The 19,899-nt window shown below is 42.5% G+C and overlaps 1 protein-coding gene across 2 annotated transcripts in view; it reads left to right on the forward strand.

The window, feature by feature from the left end:
• The window catches only part of fbln1 (fibulin 1), a 32,508-nt gene extending 13,015 nt beyond the window's left edge, over nucleotides 1-19,493 (forward strand). Inside the window, exons 7-17 of one of the 2 annotated variants that reach the window (XM_069163358.1) lie at nucleotides 74-211; nucleotides 331-468; nucleotides 1,511-1,654; nucleotides 1,740-1,865; nucleotides 2,012-2,137; nucleotides 2,763-2,882; nucleotides 3,115-3,246; nucleotides 3,354-3,477; nucleotides 7,857-8,002; nucleotides 9,061-9,201; nucleotides 18,945-19,493. In XM_069163358.1, the coding sequence (XP_069019459.1) occupies nucleotides 74-211; nucleotides 331-468; nucleotides 1,511-1,654; nucleotides 1,740-1,865; nucleotides 2,012-2,137; nucleotides 2,763-2,882; nucleotides 3,115-3,246; nucleotides 3,354-3,477; nucleotides 7,857-8,002; nucleotides 9,061-9,201; nucleotides 18,945-19,084 (1,475 nt within the window). In that variant the 3' untranslated portion in view covers nucleotides 19,085-19,493. Of the gene's footprint in view, nucleotides 1-73; nucleotides 212-330; nucleotides 469-1,510; nucleotides 1,655-1,739; nucleotides 1,866-2,011; nucleotides 2,138-2,762; nucleotides 2,883-3,114; nucleotides 3,247-3,353; nucleotides 3,478-4,117; nucleotides 5,074-7,856; nucleotides 8,003-9,060; nucleotides 9,202-18,944 lie in introns of those variants that run through there. The other variant, XM_069163359.1, reaches the window with a different exon arrangement.
• Nucleotides 19,494-19,899: the final 406 nt, after the last annotated feature.

Below are 19,899 nucleotides of genomic sequence, written 5' to 3' on the forward strand. Positions count from 1 at the left end.
GACTCAAAACATATTTAGGTGATGTTTTTCGTTAGTGGACATATGACGATTGTTTCCTCCCCTCCCCTTTCAGATATTAACGAGTGTTTGCTGGGAGCCAGCAACTGTCGGGGCGGAGAGCGTTGTATCAACACAGAGGGCTCGTTCCGTTGCCAGAGAGAGGTCAGCTGTGGGACTGGCTATGAACTCACTGACAACAACAACTGCAAAGGTCAGTGACATTTCCCTCTTATTTGCAGAGGGAATCTGTGAACATGGACCTGTGCGTGTGAATCATGTTTCTGCAGGTATTCACAGTGTGTTCAATTCTGCTCTGGTGTCTTCATGCAGATATCGATGAGTGTGAGATGGGTATCCACAACTGTGGCTCAGAGTTTGAGTGCCAAAACACCCAGGGGTCGTTCCGTTGTCTCCCCAAAGTTAAGTGTGGGGCCGGCTTCATCCAGGACGCTCTTGGAAATTGCATTGGTAGGTATCTGTAGCAGTGTGTGTGTGAAGTGTTCCATCCAGAGCTTTGCTTTAACCCTCAGATAGCCATCTCATCTTTTGAGAAGTTTCCTTTGAAGACACCAGAAAGAAAATATTTGACATGTTCTATACGCTTATAATTGTTTTCATGTGCAGGTAATTATCACCTTATCTGGTCAGATAGTGATCATATTGGCGTTTGATATAGCTATTTGTTAAAATGCTTTTGATACATTTCATATAGTTGAACAAACTGAACTATTACACTGCTAATTCATACTGTACAAATATAACCAAATGTAAATATGCTGCTCATGCTGTATGTACAACCTACATTTGCACTCTCCAACTATCCACTTTTCCTCTGTTAAAATACGTGGTTAATGCTCACTTGTAATATTTCTGTACTGAAATTGCCCACTGTCCATCAGTGTAAATATTCATTTATAAGATATGGCATCATTAATGTTGTAGAACTTTCCTGCACTTATCTGTAAATATAACCGTCTTTGCGCTTCTGGTTAGAGGCAAACTGCATTTCGTTGGCTTTGTACCTGTACTCCGCACAATGACAATAGAGTTGCATCTTATATATGTTGTAATTTATTCGAAAGAGATTATGATTTCATATTATTTTGACGACCTCCTGATTTTTCCTCTTTCACCATCGTCAGGTCTAAACCACTGTGTCACATGCTAATCAATACATTAACCCTATTTTGGATCTTTCTTAAGTTTTCCTTCGTGCCAGCCTGTGATCACGTGTTCGATTTACAGAACCTTGATTGAAGACATTTCCAGATTTTCCACAGGATTCATCCTCGTGTTTCTAATGCTACCCCAACCTTTCTTTTGGCACCAGTATTGGGCTCAAATGGATCCTAATCAATATGATAACATGCTTTTTTTTTTTTTTTTTCCCCACGTTATGTTAGCATTGAAGTGGCAGTTACATTTAAACCATATTAACAGGTATTTTCAGTGTGGAGTCGAGATCACCATTCATGGTTTGATCATTTAACACGTGTGTCTGATTTTTCAGATATCAATGAATGTGTTAGCCAGACAGGTGTATGCCAGAGAGGGCAAGTATGTATCAACACAGTGGGCTCGTACATCTGCCAGAGGAACTCTGCTAACTGTGGTCGAGGATACCACCTCAACGAAGAGGGCAGACGCTGTGTCGGTACGACTGAAACACTCATCACACAGACAGGTAAAGCATCTTACCGCCTGAGGCGGATATTGATTGTGCATTTGCTTCTCCACAGATGTTGATGAGTGTAAGGGACCTGAAAGGGTTTGTGCAGGTCATAGTTGTATCAACCTGGTGGGCTCCTATCGCTGTGAGTGTGAAGCTGGCTACATCTTCAACAGCATCAGTCGGGTTTGTGAAGGTAAGCAGGCGGAGGATCTCCTTACATAAGTTGCTAAATCCAAGTGTATCCTCAGCATGGAAATAAAACCTGCACACTGTATGTACTGTCTGGTGGTACTGATCTAAATGTGCATCATGATGATTCTAGCATTTGCTGTGTTTTAGATGTGAATGAATGCAGGCATTACCCCGGCCGCCTCTGTGCTCATAAGTGTGAGAACACCCTGGGATCCTACAAGTGTAGCTGCACCACAGGCTTCAAGCTTGCCGGTGACGGCAGGAATTGTGATGGTAAGAGAATTATCTAAATGATGATCACTTACGCCATATGTAGCATTCATGTACATACTGTATGCTATACAGTGTATGTATTTCTAGTGTCAATAGAAACCCCTATTCATTTCTAAAGCGGACGACCTTTTGGCTTTGATTAAGAACTACAGCTGAAGGTTAGATTATAAAATCCCGGATTTATTTCCATCATTTTCTCTGTGGTTTTCAAAGTCCACCAGCATTTTCCAAATGGAGACAGACAGGCAATCAATGTCTAATTTAAGAATTACATGACTGTACTTCATCAGACCAGACAGCAATTCTGATGTTCCTTTGGCGCCCTGCCTGCTGATCTGCTCTTATATAAGAAAGACAGACATCATTTTTATTTTGATGTTAATTGTCCTACTATTTGTTTCCTATTATGGACCTTTATCATTGGGCACCTCTCAGTTGTCCACCTTCTGAACCCCCCCCATACCCCCCCAAAAAAAACAACAACAACCTTCCATTCGCTCACATGCAGAGCGTGTTGTACCTGCAACAGTTTATGTATCAACTACACATGTAAATACTTCAGAGGTATGTGTAAACATCAGTAAACTTGGACATAACTGTCTGCAATCATCTATTCTCTGTGTAGATCTGAATGAGTGTGAGAGCAACCCATGTAGCCAAGAGTGTGCCAACGTGTACGGCTCCTACCAGTGTTACTGTCGCCGTGGCTACCAGCTCAGTGACATAGATGGCATGACTTGTGAAGGTAAGATGGAAGCTTTTTAACAGGTACTGGGAGGAAAACATAAATATGATGAAACACATTTCACCTCCCTTCTGTGCATTATAAAGATTAAAGCAATTTCCCCTGTATTGATGAAGTCTCTTCAAACCAGAATAGACTTTAATATATACAGTGTGAGTATGTGTAAACTAAATAAGGTATAGATTTGTTATGTTTACTCTCTGTTTTGACTTGTTTTTACCTGTACCTGTAGATATAGATGAATGTGCCCTGCCCACCGGAGGTCATATTTGCTCCTATCGCTGTCACAATACCCCCGGCAGCTTCCACTGTTCCTGTCCTGTCAAGGGCTACACCTTGGCAGGCAATGGGCGCAACTGTCAGGGTAAGCTGTCCTTACTGTAATGTTATACATGTTTGTGGCAGACTTATGTTGACCTTGGTACAAATTGTCTTTGTGACTGTTTTTAAGTCCCGCTGTTCGGTTTCCAGATATTGACGAATGCTTGACGGGCACTCACACGTGCACGGAGAACCAGAGCTGCTTCAATGTACAGGGAGGATTCAAATGCCTGTCTTTCGATTGTCCAAACAACTACCGACGCGTTGGAGAGACGTGAGTGTCTGAACTGTATCTCTGTTGCACGCACTTCACTGAACAGAGGACGTCTTCGTAAACGGATGTAAGCTTAGATGTGTTGTCTGTGCTTAAAGCTGTATGAGTTGCAAAACAAAAACAAAAACAAAAAATATCAGAAGGCCTCATGCACATGAACACTCACAGAGCAAAGTCCATGTTCCTCAAAGTTAAATCTGGATAGTCAGTATAATAGTATGAGCTCTGAGTTGGGGGTTACTGCAGTATCAGGCTTTTTAAACCGACCATTATTGGTATGTATGGATCAATACCCTGCATGTCCAGTGTGCTCAATGCTGGAATGACTTCAGATTAGATTTGGCTGTAGCATGTTCTGTTTTTTAGAGATGTAATGCATCTGGACATTTTGTTCAGTCTAATTTTGGCACATGTTCAGTTGAAACTGTGCATTCCCACTCTTGTTTGGAGGCACTTCTTGCATGATCCCACAGAGGGCACCATAACTGGCATCAGGCTGCTGAAAGTGATGTTCCTTTCACTGCATGCCATGCACGGCAAATGAAATTCACTCTCTTTCTCTGTCTCTCTGTGCCCGTTTTGTTCTGTCTTGTCCTGCCCCCCCCCCTCCTCGACCCCCTCCATTTTTCTCTTTTTGCAGTCGATGCGAACGCTTGCTTTGCAATGAGTCTGTCGAGTGCCTGACCATGCCCCTGAGAATAACCTACTACTACCTCACCTTCCCCATCAACATCCCCGTCTTCACCAACATCTTCCGCATGGGCCCCTCCCACACCGCGCCTGATGATGACATCCAGGTTGCCATCACCGCTGGCAACGAGGGGGGTTTCTTCCAGACGGAGCAGATGCCGACCGGCGGGGTGATGTCGGTGGCAAAGCTCATCAACAAGCCGCAGGACTTTGAGCTGTCGCTGGAGCTGAGTCTGCGCCGTTATGGCACAATCACCACATACCTGGCTAAAGTGCTGGTGTTTGTTACCCAGGAGGACCCCACAGTATCATATAATCCCCTACTAGAATAAACACAAGAGCTACGAAGGGTTACACAACTCTTAAAAAAGGATGTGTCATAATCTTGCATAATCTTGTGGGGAAAAAAAATGGGAATTGCAAAATACATACAAGTCTAGACTGCTGTAAGCTGTAATACATACAGTGATTCATTATCCAGGTTTATCACTACTTTCACTGTTTTTAATCAACTCAAATATGACTCTGTCCCACACTTAATGCATGTTAAACATGACACGTCATTTTTTTTAATGAAAAAACACAACATCTGAAATAAGAAGCACAGTCTTTAGTTCTGTAGCATTTTACATAAACAGCGCTCTTAACACAAGACTTATGGATCATTATTCAAAATATAAATGAGGTCCAACTGAATGTATTATTTTGGAAGGGAGGCATTGTCAAAGTAGTGACTGTAGGTGGCGTTCTAGGTCAGGGTAAATCATAAAATGGTAACAACCCAAGTCTGACTACAACTGAGTGTAATTCGATGATGGTTGCATGATAAAGTCTGACGTTTTGCAGTATTTTATGGTTTATGTGCTGGATGAAGAGTTTTCTATTAAAAGTGAAATAGAAATAACACATGTTCAAGTCAAATCCAGTTTTTGATAATGGTGCATTGTGGGGTTTAATCAAATACAGCAAAGGGAGCAGTTGGAATGTGAGGCCAAATCACAGATGGAGGCATGAAGATTTCCCCTCTCATAGTTTCATGTTACTGTTATTCCAGAAGTTTCAGTGAGGAGGAACTGTAGTGATACATGCATGTCTCCACTCATGCATCGATTTGAATTTAAGAGTACATCCTGTGATCTGACTGAAAGAAGGGTCATTTGATGACACCAGTGTACACGTCTATAGGTCTGTTGATACACATTTTACCACTAAAAGACATTTAATACTGTTAGCAGCTGTTATTAGTAATTCATGTTTCCTGATCATTTCTATAACTTCCTGCATCAGTAATGTTATTGAAAACATTAGCAAACCAGGTGTCTGTTTTAAATTGACAAAGAAACATACAAAAGTCAACATTTTCTTCAGTTATATACTATATACCTCAAATTTCACTATTTATATAGTCGATAAAGTAATTCCATGCCTCCGAATTCCAGTCATAAACCAGATTGGGCCTAATGCATTGTTACTCCCGCTTCCCAAATGTCAGTTACTGTGCACCGCAACTACATCTGTCTGCGGCAGTTATTTTCATGCACATCTCTTTAGCTCTCATTACATTTTGGGCTTAATGTGAAATGCACAGATTTCCACTGCATACTGCGGGTGTAAACCCCAAAGCAGACAGATAATCCAAATGAAGGCTGAGTAAGTGACACGCGATGGGATGCAGTGGCAAAGGAGAGGGAAATGTGCACCAGCAGGAGAGAGTATAAATAGTTTGACATGCTGTGAGGCTGCTGCCCGAGGGCTGTGGCTTATAATAACTGTAAATTCAGATGTCCTAGGTTCCTGCTGTCCTGAGCTGTCAGGCCAGTAAGGATGCACTTGGTCCCTAGTGGGGATATCCTTAAAATAAGAGCATAGTGGCGCGCAGGGTTTTTTTCCTCCCCTCTGACATTGAGTTATGGGGCTCTGGGCTCTGGCCGGTGGTCTGAACAATTTGTGGTGCAGCAACATCACCGCGCACAAAATGAATGATGCCCTGCAGTGTTTGTGTTGGGGCGTTATCAATGTGCCGACTATAAATAATAATTACCAAAAAAATAAAAGGCCCTATGCTTGACCAGAGGACTTTCATCCAAAAACTCTGTTTTTCTTTCTGGTCTGAAAGTATTGGGGTTTTTCTCCTGGGCTGGGCCACATGAGGCATGGGGAGACGCAGAAGAAGAAGTGCATATGTCCGTGCACGCTTACGTGACAAACGCACACCTATACACAAGCATGTTTGCATGTACAAAAGCACATATTCACAAATTAACATTGTAACACACGGAGACAGGTCTTTTCTGGTGCAGATGCACTGACCCACGTGGAACTGTAATTAGCTGTGATTCCTGCTTTGAAGTGTCCGGCTGTGTGTAAAGGGGCATTTCACCCTGGGTCATTATCTTCTCGTAAATTTACTCTCTACCCCAACAGCTTTCACCTCGTCCTCCAGAGCCCCACTCGGGTCTTTCTGCAGCTCGGGCCGTGGTATTATAAACTAGGAGAACATTTTGTGGGTTTGGCCTGGGCCAAAGCAAAACTTGGACCCAGCCGCTAATTGCTAATTACAAGCCCCTACCCAGTGGTGGCTTGACTTTTTGTCAGGGGCTTCTCTCCTCGCTCTCCATGAAAGGAGCCCTGCAACCTAAGCTAGGCCTGGGCTTTGAGCTGCAGCAGATAGGTCCCCTGAGGAGCACCAGAGATCCACGGCCCATGACTCACAACGTGGCTATAAGGCTGCCATGCACATTAACTGGACTTATACATGGCAACTTGGATATTTTCATAACCCAATATAACCATGTACTGACTTGTCTCCTTTGTGAGGGCCGAGCTTGAGTTTAACATCTTGAATGTCATAATCAAGGCTTTGATTTTGTTGCAAAGGTTCCCTCGTGATCACAAGTTCCCCGTCGTTTCAAAGAGAAACTTGTGATTTATGAGTTTGTTAATGCCTTAGAAACCTCTCTCAGAGTCTTATGTAGCAGACAGGTAGTGAATAGTAATGCTTCAGGTGGCGTTAGCTTTAGGAGCCAGCGGAGGCCCCTCTGTTCCCTCCGACCTGTCACTGATTAGTCTGTGGAATAAACAAAGCCCTAAATAATAGGATGAGAGTTGCCCTGGGGAGAGGTTGGGGAGTTGTCTCGTCATGTTGCTCACAATTTAGGAGTCTTTTAGAACACTCCCTTGCCCCATAAATCCTCCTCAAGAGATTATCTGATGTGAAGCCGGGGATGCTCAGCAAATCCAAATATTTTCCTGAGCAGGTTGTGGATCATTCTCTGAGTGTAGTAATTCATTTCCCACACAGCTTGAAATAGTGCATCAGAAAAGCATCAATGGCAGCGCGAGTCTCCACAAGCTACAAAGTTTGGCTGTAGAATGAGCTTTGGCCATTGTTGGTTTATTATTCTTCCAAACCACATAGAATTTGATTGGTTTTGATGTTTAGTGCTATATCCAGTACCCCTGCTGTCTTGTTCATATATTGTTTGTGTAGCGGCCATTGGAGTTGTCCCGCTGAGTTCTTGCAGTGGGCTGCACCCGAGGTTGCCCTGTTATTGTGAGCTTTAGAAACCAAAGGCGGTTGACTCTGAAGTATTTAAATAGACAGTACCTAAAGGTCAGAGGCCATGTGTGTGTGTTTGTGTAATTCTTTTTTTTTGTTTGTGGGTGTGTATGTTTGATCTGTTCTTTAGAGTGGCGAGGGTGGAGCGCTCCGACACCATTCGCTGTATGAAGTCCTGTCAGCCCAATGACATCGCTTGTGTTCTGAACCCCACGCACTCAGTGTCACACACCTTCATCTCCCTGCCTACCTTCAGAGAGTTCACAAGGCCAGAGGGTAGGTACAAGTCTTTTCTTTCTTTAAATATTAAAAAAAAATAATTTTGTAATTCAGATGGGTAAAAATGGACAAGAGGCATTCATGTTTCATCATGAGACATTTTCCTGGGGAGTAAACAAGTCTTACAAACTGCTTCTCTTCCTTTTGCAAATGTTAAGCCAAGTTGGCTGTGTCTTTATATATCAGTGGATCTCAACTGGTCTGGCCTCAGGAGCCACATTTTTCTTTCGTCATGAAATTGCAACCTAAATTTTCGGACTTACAAATATTAAAAAAAAACAACAGCAAAATATGTGCAACAAAAGGGCAGCTGGGCCTAAAACCCAATGAAATAAATCAAGAATGCTAATATTTCCTGAAGTATCAAATAATGTGACTGGAAGAACGCCTCCGCCATCATCACGTTTTAGAAGTGGCTGCTTATTTAAGCCCCCTTAAAATTCCCCCTGTGTACCTTTACTTTACGATTTCACTAAGCATGATAGCAGGTTTTTATTCAGTGTCACAGTGGTCCTCCACAACTTTACCTCCCTTAATCTTTTCGCTCCTATCAACTGAATTTCCCTTGTCAGTTGTCAGAATCTATATGACGACCTCTTACCCCCCAAACTAGCTAGACCCTGATGTTCTCCATCTTGGCTGGCCCTCACCGGAGAGTGAGTGCCATACTGGTTGAATAGAAGTAACCACAGTAATCATTTGCAGGCAGTGACAGCTGACAAGCATCTATTGGCCGGCGTGCAGCGCATGTTTCAGACACACTCATGCTCAACGTCACGGGGAGTTAAGCTCTTGTCATTTCTCATAAGCTCCAAGTCGGGGTGTAAAGGACTTGAGGCCCTTTAGCTGAACAACGGTACTGGAAAGCTTCAACCTTTTTGTGACCCTCTCAGTGTACAATAAACACAGACCCTTCTTTCTTCCATTTTATTGTCTTTCTCGAGAAAAGGACACAAACAAGAAAAGCAGGAGCTGGCAGAGGCTTAGGAGAGCTGCCCTGCTGTTATGATGGGGGTTCCAAAAGCTTTTTGTGTCTAATTGTTATCCTCCAACAGAGATTGTTTTTCTGAGAACGACAGTGCCGGCTTACACGTCCTATCACTTGAGCAGTTACGACGTCAAGTTTGAAATCCTGGAGGGCAACGTGGAGAATGCCTTCGACATCATCAAGCGAGTGGAGAACGGAATGTATGTGGGTGAGTACACGTTGTGAACCAACCGTTTTGACAATAGCAGCTTTAGCATGCAACATGTACCACCCGACGGCCCCTGTGACTGGGAATTGCATTTTCTTTTTGACAAAGGCGGTGGTTTTTCTGACCTCATTTCTCATTTATATATTTATTTGATCACAAATCAAACTCACATGTGTGCATTGAAAAGGTACAAAAAACAGAAAAATATTCCATAAGGAATGTCTGGACTCCTTGACATGAGTACATCTGACACAGACTGTTATGGTCTTTGCAGCGTGGTGGCATCATGTAGCTGTCATCATCTTCACGGGGGCTTTTGTGTGTCTGCGTCTTTGGAGAGCTGTCCTCTGAGTGGCTCTGTGAGACAGACGAAGGCCTGTTTCTGTCTCACCAAATATTTGGCATCAATTTTCACGGTCTTTGTGGTTAAACAAAGTACCATTTAATTCACTTATCCATGGCTATGCCGATCCCAAAGATCATTACTTTCCACAATAAGTTATGGCGGCCTGAATGTAGAGGAATTGAGTGTATAAAACTACACTTGTGTATTCTTATGCATGTATCTATGAGTGATTGCAGCTGATGGGCAGTTTATCATAACTACCTGTTCATTGACTGCCACCATGCTGAAAGAAAAAGAGCCCCGCGCTACTTCAAGTTGGAGCGGCAGATACCATCTCCAGTGGTGTGTAACAACAACACATGTTTGGGTAGAAGCCATTCCCATCCTTTAGTCTGGTGGTGACCCAAGTGCTGCTGCACGCCTGTCGGAGAGCTGAACGGAGCCTTGGCCCCTGGAGGATGAGGGTGTACTCAGCCTAGGGATGACACATTGCTGGGCCTGTCTAGGTGTTTTTGTTTTGGTTGTGTGCTGAGATGCAGGCAGGGTGGCTGTGGAAGGACAGTTTCTTCTTCTTCTCTTAGTGATGGATGAAGAGATGGCCTGTCAGTAAGCACATCTGTCTTTACGGAATGAAAGGGAGTGAGGGAGGAGGAGAGCGTGTGTGGCTGTCACTGGTTAAGGCCAGATTGTGGGTGCACGCAAGTGTTCCTCTCTCGTACACTTGCAGAAACAGATGTGTGCTTATCACACACACCCAAATTCACACAAAGACATGGGAGAATTATTTTTTTTTTATCACCAGCAGTGATTCACATAAATCACTGTAAAAGCAGGTATAATTATATTGCACTGTCTTATAATGGTATGTTTTTGTTGGAATGCACAGTGGTGTTATTCCGCATGAGCGATAAGCCTTAGTTTGTAATATATCATCCGCTGTGTGTGTCTGTGTGCCTGTGTGTAAAGAGGATTTAGGAGAAATTCCCTGTTTATAGCGATACTCATTTGCAGGGGCAATGTGTGTGTACAAGAGAAGGAAAGAATAAAATTGGAGAGAGAAAGACAAAGTGAGAGACTGTAATTCAATGAATAAAGAAGAGCGAGAGAGAAAATATGTGCAGAAGTAATCCTGGGCGCTGTGCTTCATGTGGTTAAATGTATTGTTCCATTTCCCCACGCTAGGCCTCAGTGTCTCGCCGAGCATTAGAGCACTTAAACTGACGACCACATGAAAGGCCTGTTTGTGAGGAGCCACTTCTCTCCCAAATCCACTGGATGCTTATTGGATGCAGCTCTTGCATGTTAGCACCAGTTGCCCATCACGTATCCAAATTGAGGCCCTGTGCACTGGATCCTTTGGTCACCGAGTGCTCACTGTGAAGTGTGGCGTCCATGGTGCGATGAAGGCCCTCTTGGTTTTATTTAGTGGGTTGTGCTGCTGGTGCTTTGGCCCGCAGATGCTGCTGTTGCGTAACTATTGTATGAGGCTCGCTGACGTGTCACTTAAGGAAGCTTAGTTTCCAGTATCTCCAGTGTCTCCAACAGTGGTATTACAGCTTGGTGGGATGTGAAGAGCACCAGACATTGAGGCTCCACTAATGAACAAGTGTGTGAACTCAAACTAACTTTGGTCATTATTTTTGGCCACTTTTTGTGTTATTGAACACAAAGGAGGCAATTAGGGCTCCTCAAAATCCGTCGCAAACTTGAAAAAGGGATTCCTAAAAGGTTTGATTGGCCGACGCTCTTTTCCGTTCCACTCACTTACTCTCTTTGCTGCACACATAGGCGTGCAGTGCAGGCATAGACATACATGCGTATATACGCACATGCACGCACATGCCCATGCAGTATTGGCTGACAGCACACCACAGTGCAAGAGCCACACAACTCTTTCCTAGCTCCCGGTCATCCATCACTGGCTTTACCAGCACTGTCACATCTGGATGACAACCCTGACAGCCGTACGCATCTGTGCAAACACAACCGTCCCTCAGCACTTGGAAAACGTGATCAGAACCAATCACACACTTGCACAATCCCATGGCGACTGCAGCAGCGCAGCAGCGATCAGACAAAATCTCTTCAGGTAGACTTTCATCAGACCCACCGAAGTGATATTTCTCATCACAACAAAGACATTTGCAACACATCATACACCTGGTTGGAAGTACAAACAGTGGTGGAATGCATTACTCATGCTAAAGCAGCCGTCCACTTCTGATTAGGGACAGCTTGTTTGAATAGGGCTGATAATGGGATGATTGATTCTGGCTGTCAGCAGGTGGACAGATGAGTCCTCCTTTTGAAAACACTGGTTCTGTGGTCTCTGCTGGAAGAAGAGTCTGATAAAATGCTTGTGGTTCCCTTGTTTGACTATCTCCCGGTGAAATACATCACAGGCTGGTCTTGCTGTTATTTAATCGCCATATATCAAAGACAGCTTGATGAGCACACATGCATTCTTTCAGCTTTGCTTTAGCCCTTACTAAGTAGCTGTTGACAGACTTCTTTATGGGGGTAAAACGTTTCTTCTTGTGCACTGTGCAAAATATGAGGTAATCAAAAGCGATTTGTGCAACTATACATCAAGACACTTTTTACACTTATGCGAAAGTCATCTGCCTGACTGTGTGTAAATCCATTGTACAATACAAACAGTACCCATCTGTGTAATTAAACAGTCAGAACATGTTTTGTCATCTTTTGGATGTGTCCAAATGACTCCCCTTCATGAGCAATTGTTAATCATGGAAATATTTTACTGTAGCATTAATCATTGTTGTCAATTTTTTTTGAGAGTGAAACATTTTTATTATGTAGTATTTATGTTTATCTTATTGTGCAACAACAGATGATACAGTGTCTTCACTTCAAGAATCATATTTATCCTCTAGAAAAAAAAAAATTGGCCTCAGACGCCACAGCTAAATTCCATTCATTTTTTAAATGCAGGTGGAAATATGCCTTTGCGGTTTATATGCAGTCCAGAGAATTAACATCTTTTGCAATGCCGTTGGCACAGTGCTGGCAGCAAGAGAGTTAGATGAAAGAAAGAGGAGGAAGTGGACAGTTTGTCTCCGTGCAGGTAGTCGTGGTCGTAAGTGGAGCCATCATCAGTGACTGGTGGAATGTGAGCCTACTGTGTGAGACATGACTACCTCTGAGCCAGTGGAACTTGTGGCTCGGCCTTGCGGCTGTGCTGGTGAGGAGTCGAGGACAGCTGTGGAGATAAGCAGAAAACTAGCTCCTCTAGTTTTGAGTAGCTGTCATCTGGATGAATCATGACACGGCAGCGGTGGGCCCACCAGAGTGCGCCAAGCCCATGAGGAATCGTTGTCTGGAGATTAGTACAGCTAATCAAAACAGGGTGTCCCCCACCCAACGGCCCCACAGTCAAACCCACGGCGCTCCCCCTCGGGTGGTCCGCCACAATCAAACGTACTGATGACGAGATAGTGATGCAGAGATGTCATGCTCACCGCGTGCACAGCCACTATATGGTGTGAACACGTATAATACATATTACTTGCAATAAAACTGTCGTCATAATTCATCATGATGCACTTATCTCCCTCGGTTTGGTGATCTATTTAATCTACACTCATAATTACTCATTGCTTTCAGGCAGTGTTCTAAAGAAAATCTAACTTTGTTTAGTTAACCACTCAATTCACAAATTGACTGCTTGTTTTCATCCATGATCATGAAGCGACATGACAAAATAGATTTAAAAAAAAAAAAAAGTACCCTAAAAGATTATTATGCTGCACACTTTACTGCATTTAGAATGTAAGATGAGTTTAATGAAGAATCCTGATTTAAAAAATAAGCAAAGCAGTTTTTCATCTCCTTTCCATTTAGTCTACATTCAAGTCTATTTTATGCCTCTTACTTATGGTTCTTAGCTTTGAAAGGTCACTTGTAATGCAGTGTAAAGGTTGTGGTAAAGATAATGGTGCATGTTATGTCATTTCAGCTGCTCTGGCCCACAACTGCTAAAACAGAAAGTCCAAGAAAAGAACCAACCAGTTCCCTGCAATGAGGCTACTTCTCAGTGATGTCACTGCCCAGTGAGTGACACCGTCCAACAATGACCCATGGGCCATTTGAGAGATCAGTAACGATGACTCACTGTTAATTGACCTTAAAATATCAAGCCGCATACGCTGGCCATTTGCAGCGGGGGTGAGCGTGGATCCCACCCCCTCTTTGGAGTGGTCAGAGTCGTGTTTGGACAGCCTGACCTGACTGGCCATCTGTGTACCAGTGACAAGGCTGTAAACACAAGATCCTGTCCCCAAGGGGCCCGTACACTCTGTCTCTGTACGGTTGGTTCTGTTGTTATGCCAGGCAGTTTGAAAAGATTATATTTCAGCCACACTGACGTGTTATCAAATCTGAAATTGTTTTGTTTTTTTACTAATGGGGTAACAAGGGAGTTAGTTAGCAATTTCTTTTGGCTTGCCTTCTAGCTTTTATGGACTTTTTAGAGAAAAACTTCCAGGCCTTAAAACAAGAGTTCTTGAACAAAAACAACACTCTTTGCTCTGTTTATATTTATGCCAACAGTACTCAGCTGTGCATCAGTAAAATATAGATCAGAGAAAGAAACACAACATATCACAGTTATGGCTGTAATGATGCTAAAGAATGCCCTCCATTACCCTCTTTGTATAGTGGAACTTTGTGCACCACCTGGATGCTCTCCAATGGTTTTACTGCAGTGAGCATGCATAGCGCCACAACCAGCGTGTCATTATACAATACTGTGGTGAGGCCAATGCATACTTTTCATTTGTCTCTGGTGTTAAACCCGTTCATTTTGGATTTTGTCATACACTTCCTCGCTGAGTTGTAGAAACCAGAAAACCCCGAAATTGTACTGTTTACATGTAACCCTTCAATATTGCAGACCTCGTGGCCATGAAGGATGACAAATGCCTCCGGGCATTTGCTTCACTTTGTTTTGTGGCAGTGTCTCTGCTGCGAGTATGCATTTATTTAAGGCTATATGTTTTGGAGAATGGACAGATTGTAAAGCTGTTTGTTTGATGGTGGCTGTTTAAGCCAGTGGGGTCACCTTTGCACCCTGCGGCAGATACCTCAGTGAATCGGAGACACCGCAAACCTTTCCAGCGCTACAATTCGAACTCCTGCTCTGCTACGCCAGGCCTCACATGACATGACCTTGCAACCCTAGTCACATTGCAAATTGTCAGCTGTAGGGTTTTGAAAACCTCTCTGTGTTTATTTATATGAATCTCAGGTGGTATGGTAGCCAATCAAAGTCAACCTGTTATGTGGCTGTTGGCTTTTTGCCTTGAAGCCTGGATGAAATGTTAAAGATGAGTATGCGGTTGTGGTTTCACCTCAGGTTCACTGTGAGTATGTTGAGGCCCAGCTGTTAGCTGATGCTTTCCCCTCATTGAGGATACCACTGTGCTTTTGATGGGAAGCTTACGGAAACACAGAGTCATCACATTAGGATTTCACAAAGACTTCCAAGAGGTCACGTAGAATGACTTTAGTATCAAGCTCCTTCATGCAGAATTGGACACATGAGCCCTCAATAAATATAACCCTTTTTTTCTTGTCATCAAAGCTGAGCAAAAAAAAAAAAAAAAAGTTAACAAAGGCTACAAGTTGAATAAAAACTGAGGTGTTTCTTTACTATTCCACAAAACATGACAGTTACTGTGATACATCTTAGAGGTCAACATATACTCCTGATCACAAAAATTGAGGTGAGGAAAACTAAACTGTATTTCGTGTTAAGTTTAAAATGATAATCTCTATAAACGCTGTTGGGCACCATAACAGAATTTATTTTCTTAAGAGCACACTTGTGCCTTGTGCATGTGCTAATTGGATCACAAAATTTTTAGAAAACACTAATGGGCCACAGACACATTCCACATATTGCCCTGTTTAGATGCCCTTAATAAATTTCAGTTCAGATGTGCGTGGCTGTGTTTTTGTCATAAACTTATATGGAAAAATTGTTGAGCTTCTTTTCATAGAAATAAACTTCAAGAGTCTGAGAGGAAAACTTACCTTCGGTTGACCCTGATTGTAAAGTGTTTAGTCCTCATTAGAAGAAGGCCGCACTTACTGCACACTGCAATTAAAACAAGCCTTAATGTAGACTTAGACCCATGTGTTGTTGCAGTGGTCCATATTGTGTTCATAATGATATCTTACTCATCTTCACTGTGCTTGCTCAACCCTGCCCGGAAGCTTTTGAACTGTTTGATTTAAGTACACTGACAAATAATGGATCTTTTGAGGGCACTTTGAGTTTGCATAGGTCACTTCAGACTTGCGTGCCATCTCAGTTGACTCACGTCTGAAAACAATGTTCAGACCCAAAGTCTCTCTTTTCCCACGTCAGTTATTTTCTTCATATTGCAGCTGTTGTTAGGTTTAAGCAAATGTTACTTCTTTCTGATGGCGCTGATGGTTTGGAAACAATAAAATATCAGACCAGCGCCCCTCCGTATAGTGTCACTACGCAACAGAGTCCCAAAACACCAAACACGGGGGCAACCCTGGTAGAAGTGGGCCCCATCCCACACTCCTCCAAGTGCTTATCGCCAGAATCTCCTGGAATATGTTGGTCATATAGATCCAACTCAGAAAAGGACGAGAGAGCAAAATAAAGTGACAGTCAGAAAGAGAGACAGAAGTTCCTGCAGCGAGCCCGTCCCAGAGTCAAAGATGGAATCCTGGAGGAATGCCTCCATGGCTGTATCGCGTGACTGCGACTGCTCCACTCCATCAAACACATGGGACTCATTTATCCTTGTGGGCCACAGTGATGGTGCCACAAACACCAGGCCCCCTCAGGAAGGGAAGAGAGGGGAGGAAAAAAAAAAAAAAAACACGGAGAAAGAGTGGGTGGGGGGGATCTTCCATCATACAATGCCAGCGTCCCAAAGATCCCAGCGGATGGCGCGTAATGGATCATCATCTGCCCTGTAGTGAATGACAACCAAATGGGTTTTACTGCTTTCTTACAAGTACCACACACAGGAGCCTCATAATTCTGACCGATCGAGGCGGTGATCCGTCATCAGTTTGATCTTGAGTCATCCTTCTATAAACTCCATTATGAATAAGAGAAACACAAGTAAAAAAAGAAAGAGGGTGGCTGAAGGCGTGATAGGAGGACAGTGAAGTTATTGTGCTGCCTGACTGCACTCTGGTGACAGCTATTCAAACAGACAGGGGCTGAAATGTCACCGGACTTCTACAGAGAAAGGTCCGCTGACAGCCTGCATGAACACGGCCATTTTCCATCCTGCAATCACATGTTCAGTTAAACAGAGCAACCCGTGAATTCCATGGGAATTCAGTAATGCTCCGTTGCTCTGTATGTTTATTCTTCCATCTGTTTTACCATGACATATAGTGTACAGGCTCTCTTGTTCATGAGGTTTGTCGTGGGCAGTCCTTTAACTCGTGGACACCACACTTCATTTGAATACTCAAGTTAATGTACCAGCTGACACAGCAGCACACCTGAAAAAGGTGATTTTTGTATCATAGCTTTTAGATCTAATGGGAATATCATACAATACCATTAGCTATACTCGCTTAACCTTTGGGTTCCAGGGGTGTTTGTCTCTTGGCGGGAGACAAAGTGTACCCTTGAAATTTTACTCCACACAGGGCTAACACCGAGACAGCTAACCATCCATGGTCACATTAACACCCACTGCTAATTTAGAATCACTAATTGACCTAACATGCATGTCTTTGGATTGTCGGAGGAAGTGAGAGCATCTGTAGAAAACCTTGCCTGCACAAGGAGGAACATGCAAACTCCACATAGTTGACTGTCCTTGCTATGAGGCGACAGTGCTGACTGGCACACCAACCTTAAATCACCAAAATCATTGCCCTACGAGATTGGATAGTGTTCAATGGTCAGAACTCATTGGAAGTATGTCCTACTGTAGAAATAACTATGAAAACTGCTAACAACAATTTGTGGAGATCCAAAATTTAACATCATATTGCCACCAGTGACTGGATGTGTTTAGCCACAGTATGTTGTGCACTCAGTCAATGTAGTCCGAAGGAAATACATTTGAAACGTAAAAATATGCTATAAGCATATATTTGTGTGCATGATGTGTTGTGCAAATTATGTGGTTGGTTGTATTGTGTCTAAAATTGACAGAATTAGGGATGAACAACCGAAGAATGTCTGATTTAGACAGCCTGACTCGCACACTGTTTGTGTAAAGATGCTTTTCTGCTGAATATCAAATGTAACATGTGTGCTGAACACCGCAGACTAAATGTAATTATCATCTGTTGTGTTTGGGTGGCAGCAGAATTTCTCACCCTCAGCACTATGAACCACAACTAGATGCATGGCCTGACAGGGGTAAGAGAGAAAGCACAGTGTGGCTGACCTTTTGAACCAAATCAACAACACAAAGACAGTCTAACTTTTGATAAAACCTTTAACACTGCTGCTCTTTTAGTTAGCCAGCTGTTATGTTACTGAGGAAATTATGAAATCGAAAAACTTTTATATTGTCAGTGAGCAGAGGTGTATGGCATTTGTTAGTCAAATTAGTCAATAATGTAGCCTAGACATTTTAATAATTTTAATTCAATAAAGTCAACTATATAATCCTGCTATTTGTGTTTAGTATAGTATAGTGACTGTTCCAGATTACACATCTACTGGGTCATTGTACAATTTCAGTCAAAAGATGTTTCTGCAAATGTTTCACAATAAAAGACTTGTTAAAAAAAAGAAAGATTTTTGTCTGCTGAAATGCTAGAGGGGTTTTTAGTCTGAAATAGATATAGGAAGTGTTGAGTTTGTATTAATATGCAATGCAGTAACTTTAACGGCAAACGGTAGCGGATCAAAACGAGCCTTTGAGTTGACATCGTGAATCAATCAATACACCTTAAATGACAATATAATAACTTTGACAGTTACATTTATTTTTATTGGCCCTGTTGAATGACATTATGCTTTAGAGATTTTCATGCACTTAAAAATTTTGGAATTTCAACTAGTTCAGGAAAACTGTGACTATTTCATTTCCTCGCTTGGAGAAGTGGTGGAGTTTAGTTTGAGTGTATTCCAGCAGCATTACACTTATGTCAGTGAGATCATCAAGGATAGAGTACTGCTTGATATTTACATGTGTTGCCAACTTCTTACTGCTGCTTGGCTGCTTTTTTGCTTCAATAAATGACTGAAAAGCTTAAATGTAACATCAATAGTCCACAACTTAAACAAGAGAAATACAAAAAAATGATTGCAGATTAGTATGTCATGATACAAGCCAGAAAGTTATGGTGAGCAGTGCATATATCTCTTTATGGGTTCTCCTATATGACAATTTACTTTTGTCTTCTCCAGGTGTTGTTCGCCAAGTGAAGCCTCTGATTGGTCCAGTGGAAACAGTACTGAAACTGTCCATGCGCAACCTGACAACTCAGGGCGACTCTGGCCAGAACATCATCAGCGTTCACGTCTTCGTGTCGGAGTTTTGGTTCTGAGAGGCGGTTGCCCAATTTTATCACACATATTAAGACATCCATTTTCAACGCTGTGCACGTTGGTTTTGTCGTAGTAGTGCATAAATCAGTGTTGAGGTTTTGATGTGATGTTTTGAAATTGTTATTACTTTTGACAGTTGCTGAGAGGAGAGGTTACTGCTTCTGATGAAAGCACGACACTTTGATTTGATGACAAGCTCAGCCTAAAGTGCACAAATATGGAGAAACCTTATGTTATGAAAAATCATTCAGACCTTTTTCTAAATTGAACGTGCATGCATGCAGAGAGGTCATTAAAGGATACGGAGTTTAGATTCAACAGTATTCTTTTCATGACATATAAGACTTTGCTTTTGTAACATCCACTTTTCCTTTCTAACTGTGTGCATTGGATGAGGTATTTTTTCTATGGAATAAACACTATTTTAGTTAGAGTATTTGTTTTTCCTCCCATTAATATTCAATGACTGATGTTTGAATTTCTTATGTAACACTTTTAGCTTCCGTTTCACTGTCAATTGTTTCCAACAGAAAAAGGAGCGCCGCCAGCTGGAAAGGCTGAGTGTATCCTCTGCAGGTGAAGAGATAGGACAGCTGGTGCATCTGTAATGAAAGCCACAGTTATGTGCAGCACTCACTGTAGGAAGAAGGATTATATTTCTCACCATGGTTTTCCACAGTTTTTTTCTCACACCACAATGCAACTTGTCGTTCTGCTCAATTATTTCTCCTTGTCGTGGCATTTATATTACTTTAGCTCAAAAATCCCACAGTGCAGTTCCTCTCATCTGACAGAAACGAAAACAAATTACAGT

The sequence above is a fragment of the Embiotoca jacksoni genome, unplaced genomic scaffold (assembly GCF_022577435.1).
Source record: "Embiotoca jacksoni isolate LCO1_2020_lvr unplaced genomic scaffold, fEmbJac1.0.p SCAF_3, whole genome shotgun sequence".
Taxonomy (NCBI): domain Eukaryota; kingdom Metazoa; phylum Chordata; class Actinopteri; family Embiotocidae; genus Embiotoca; species Embiotoca jacksoni.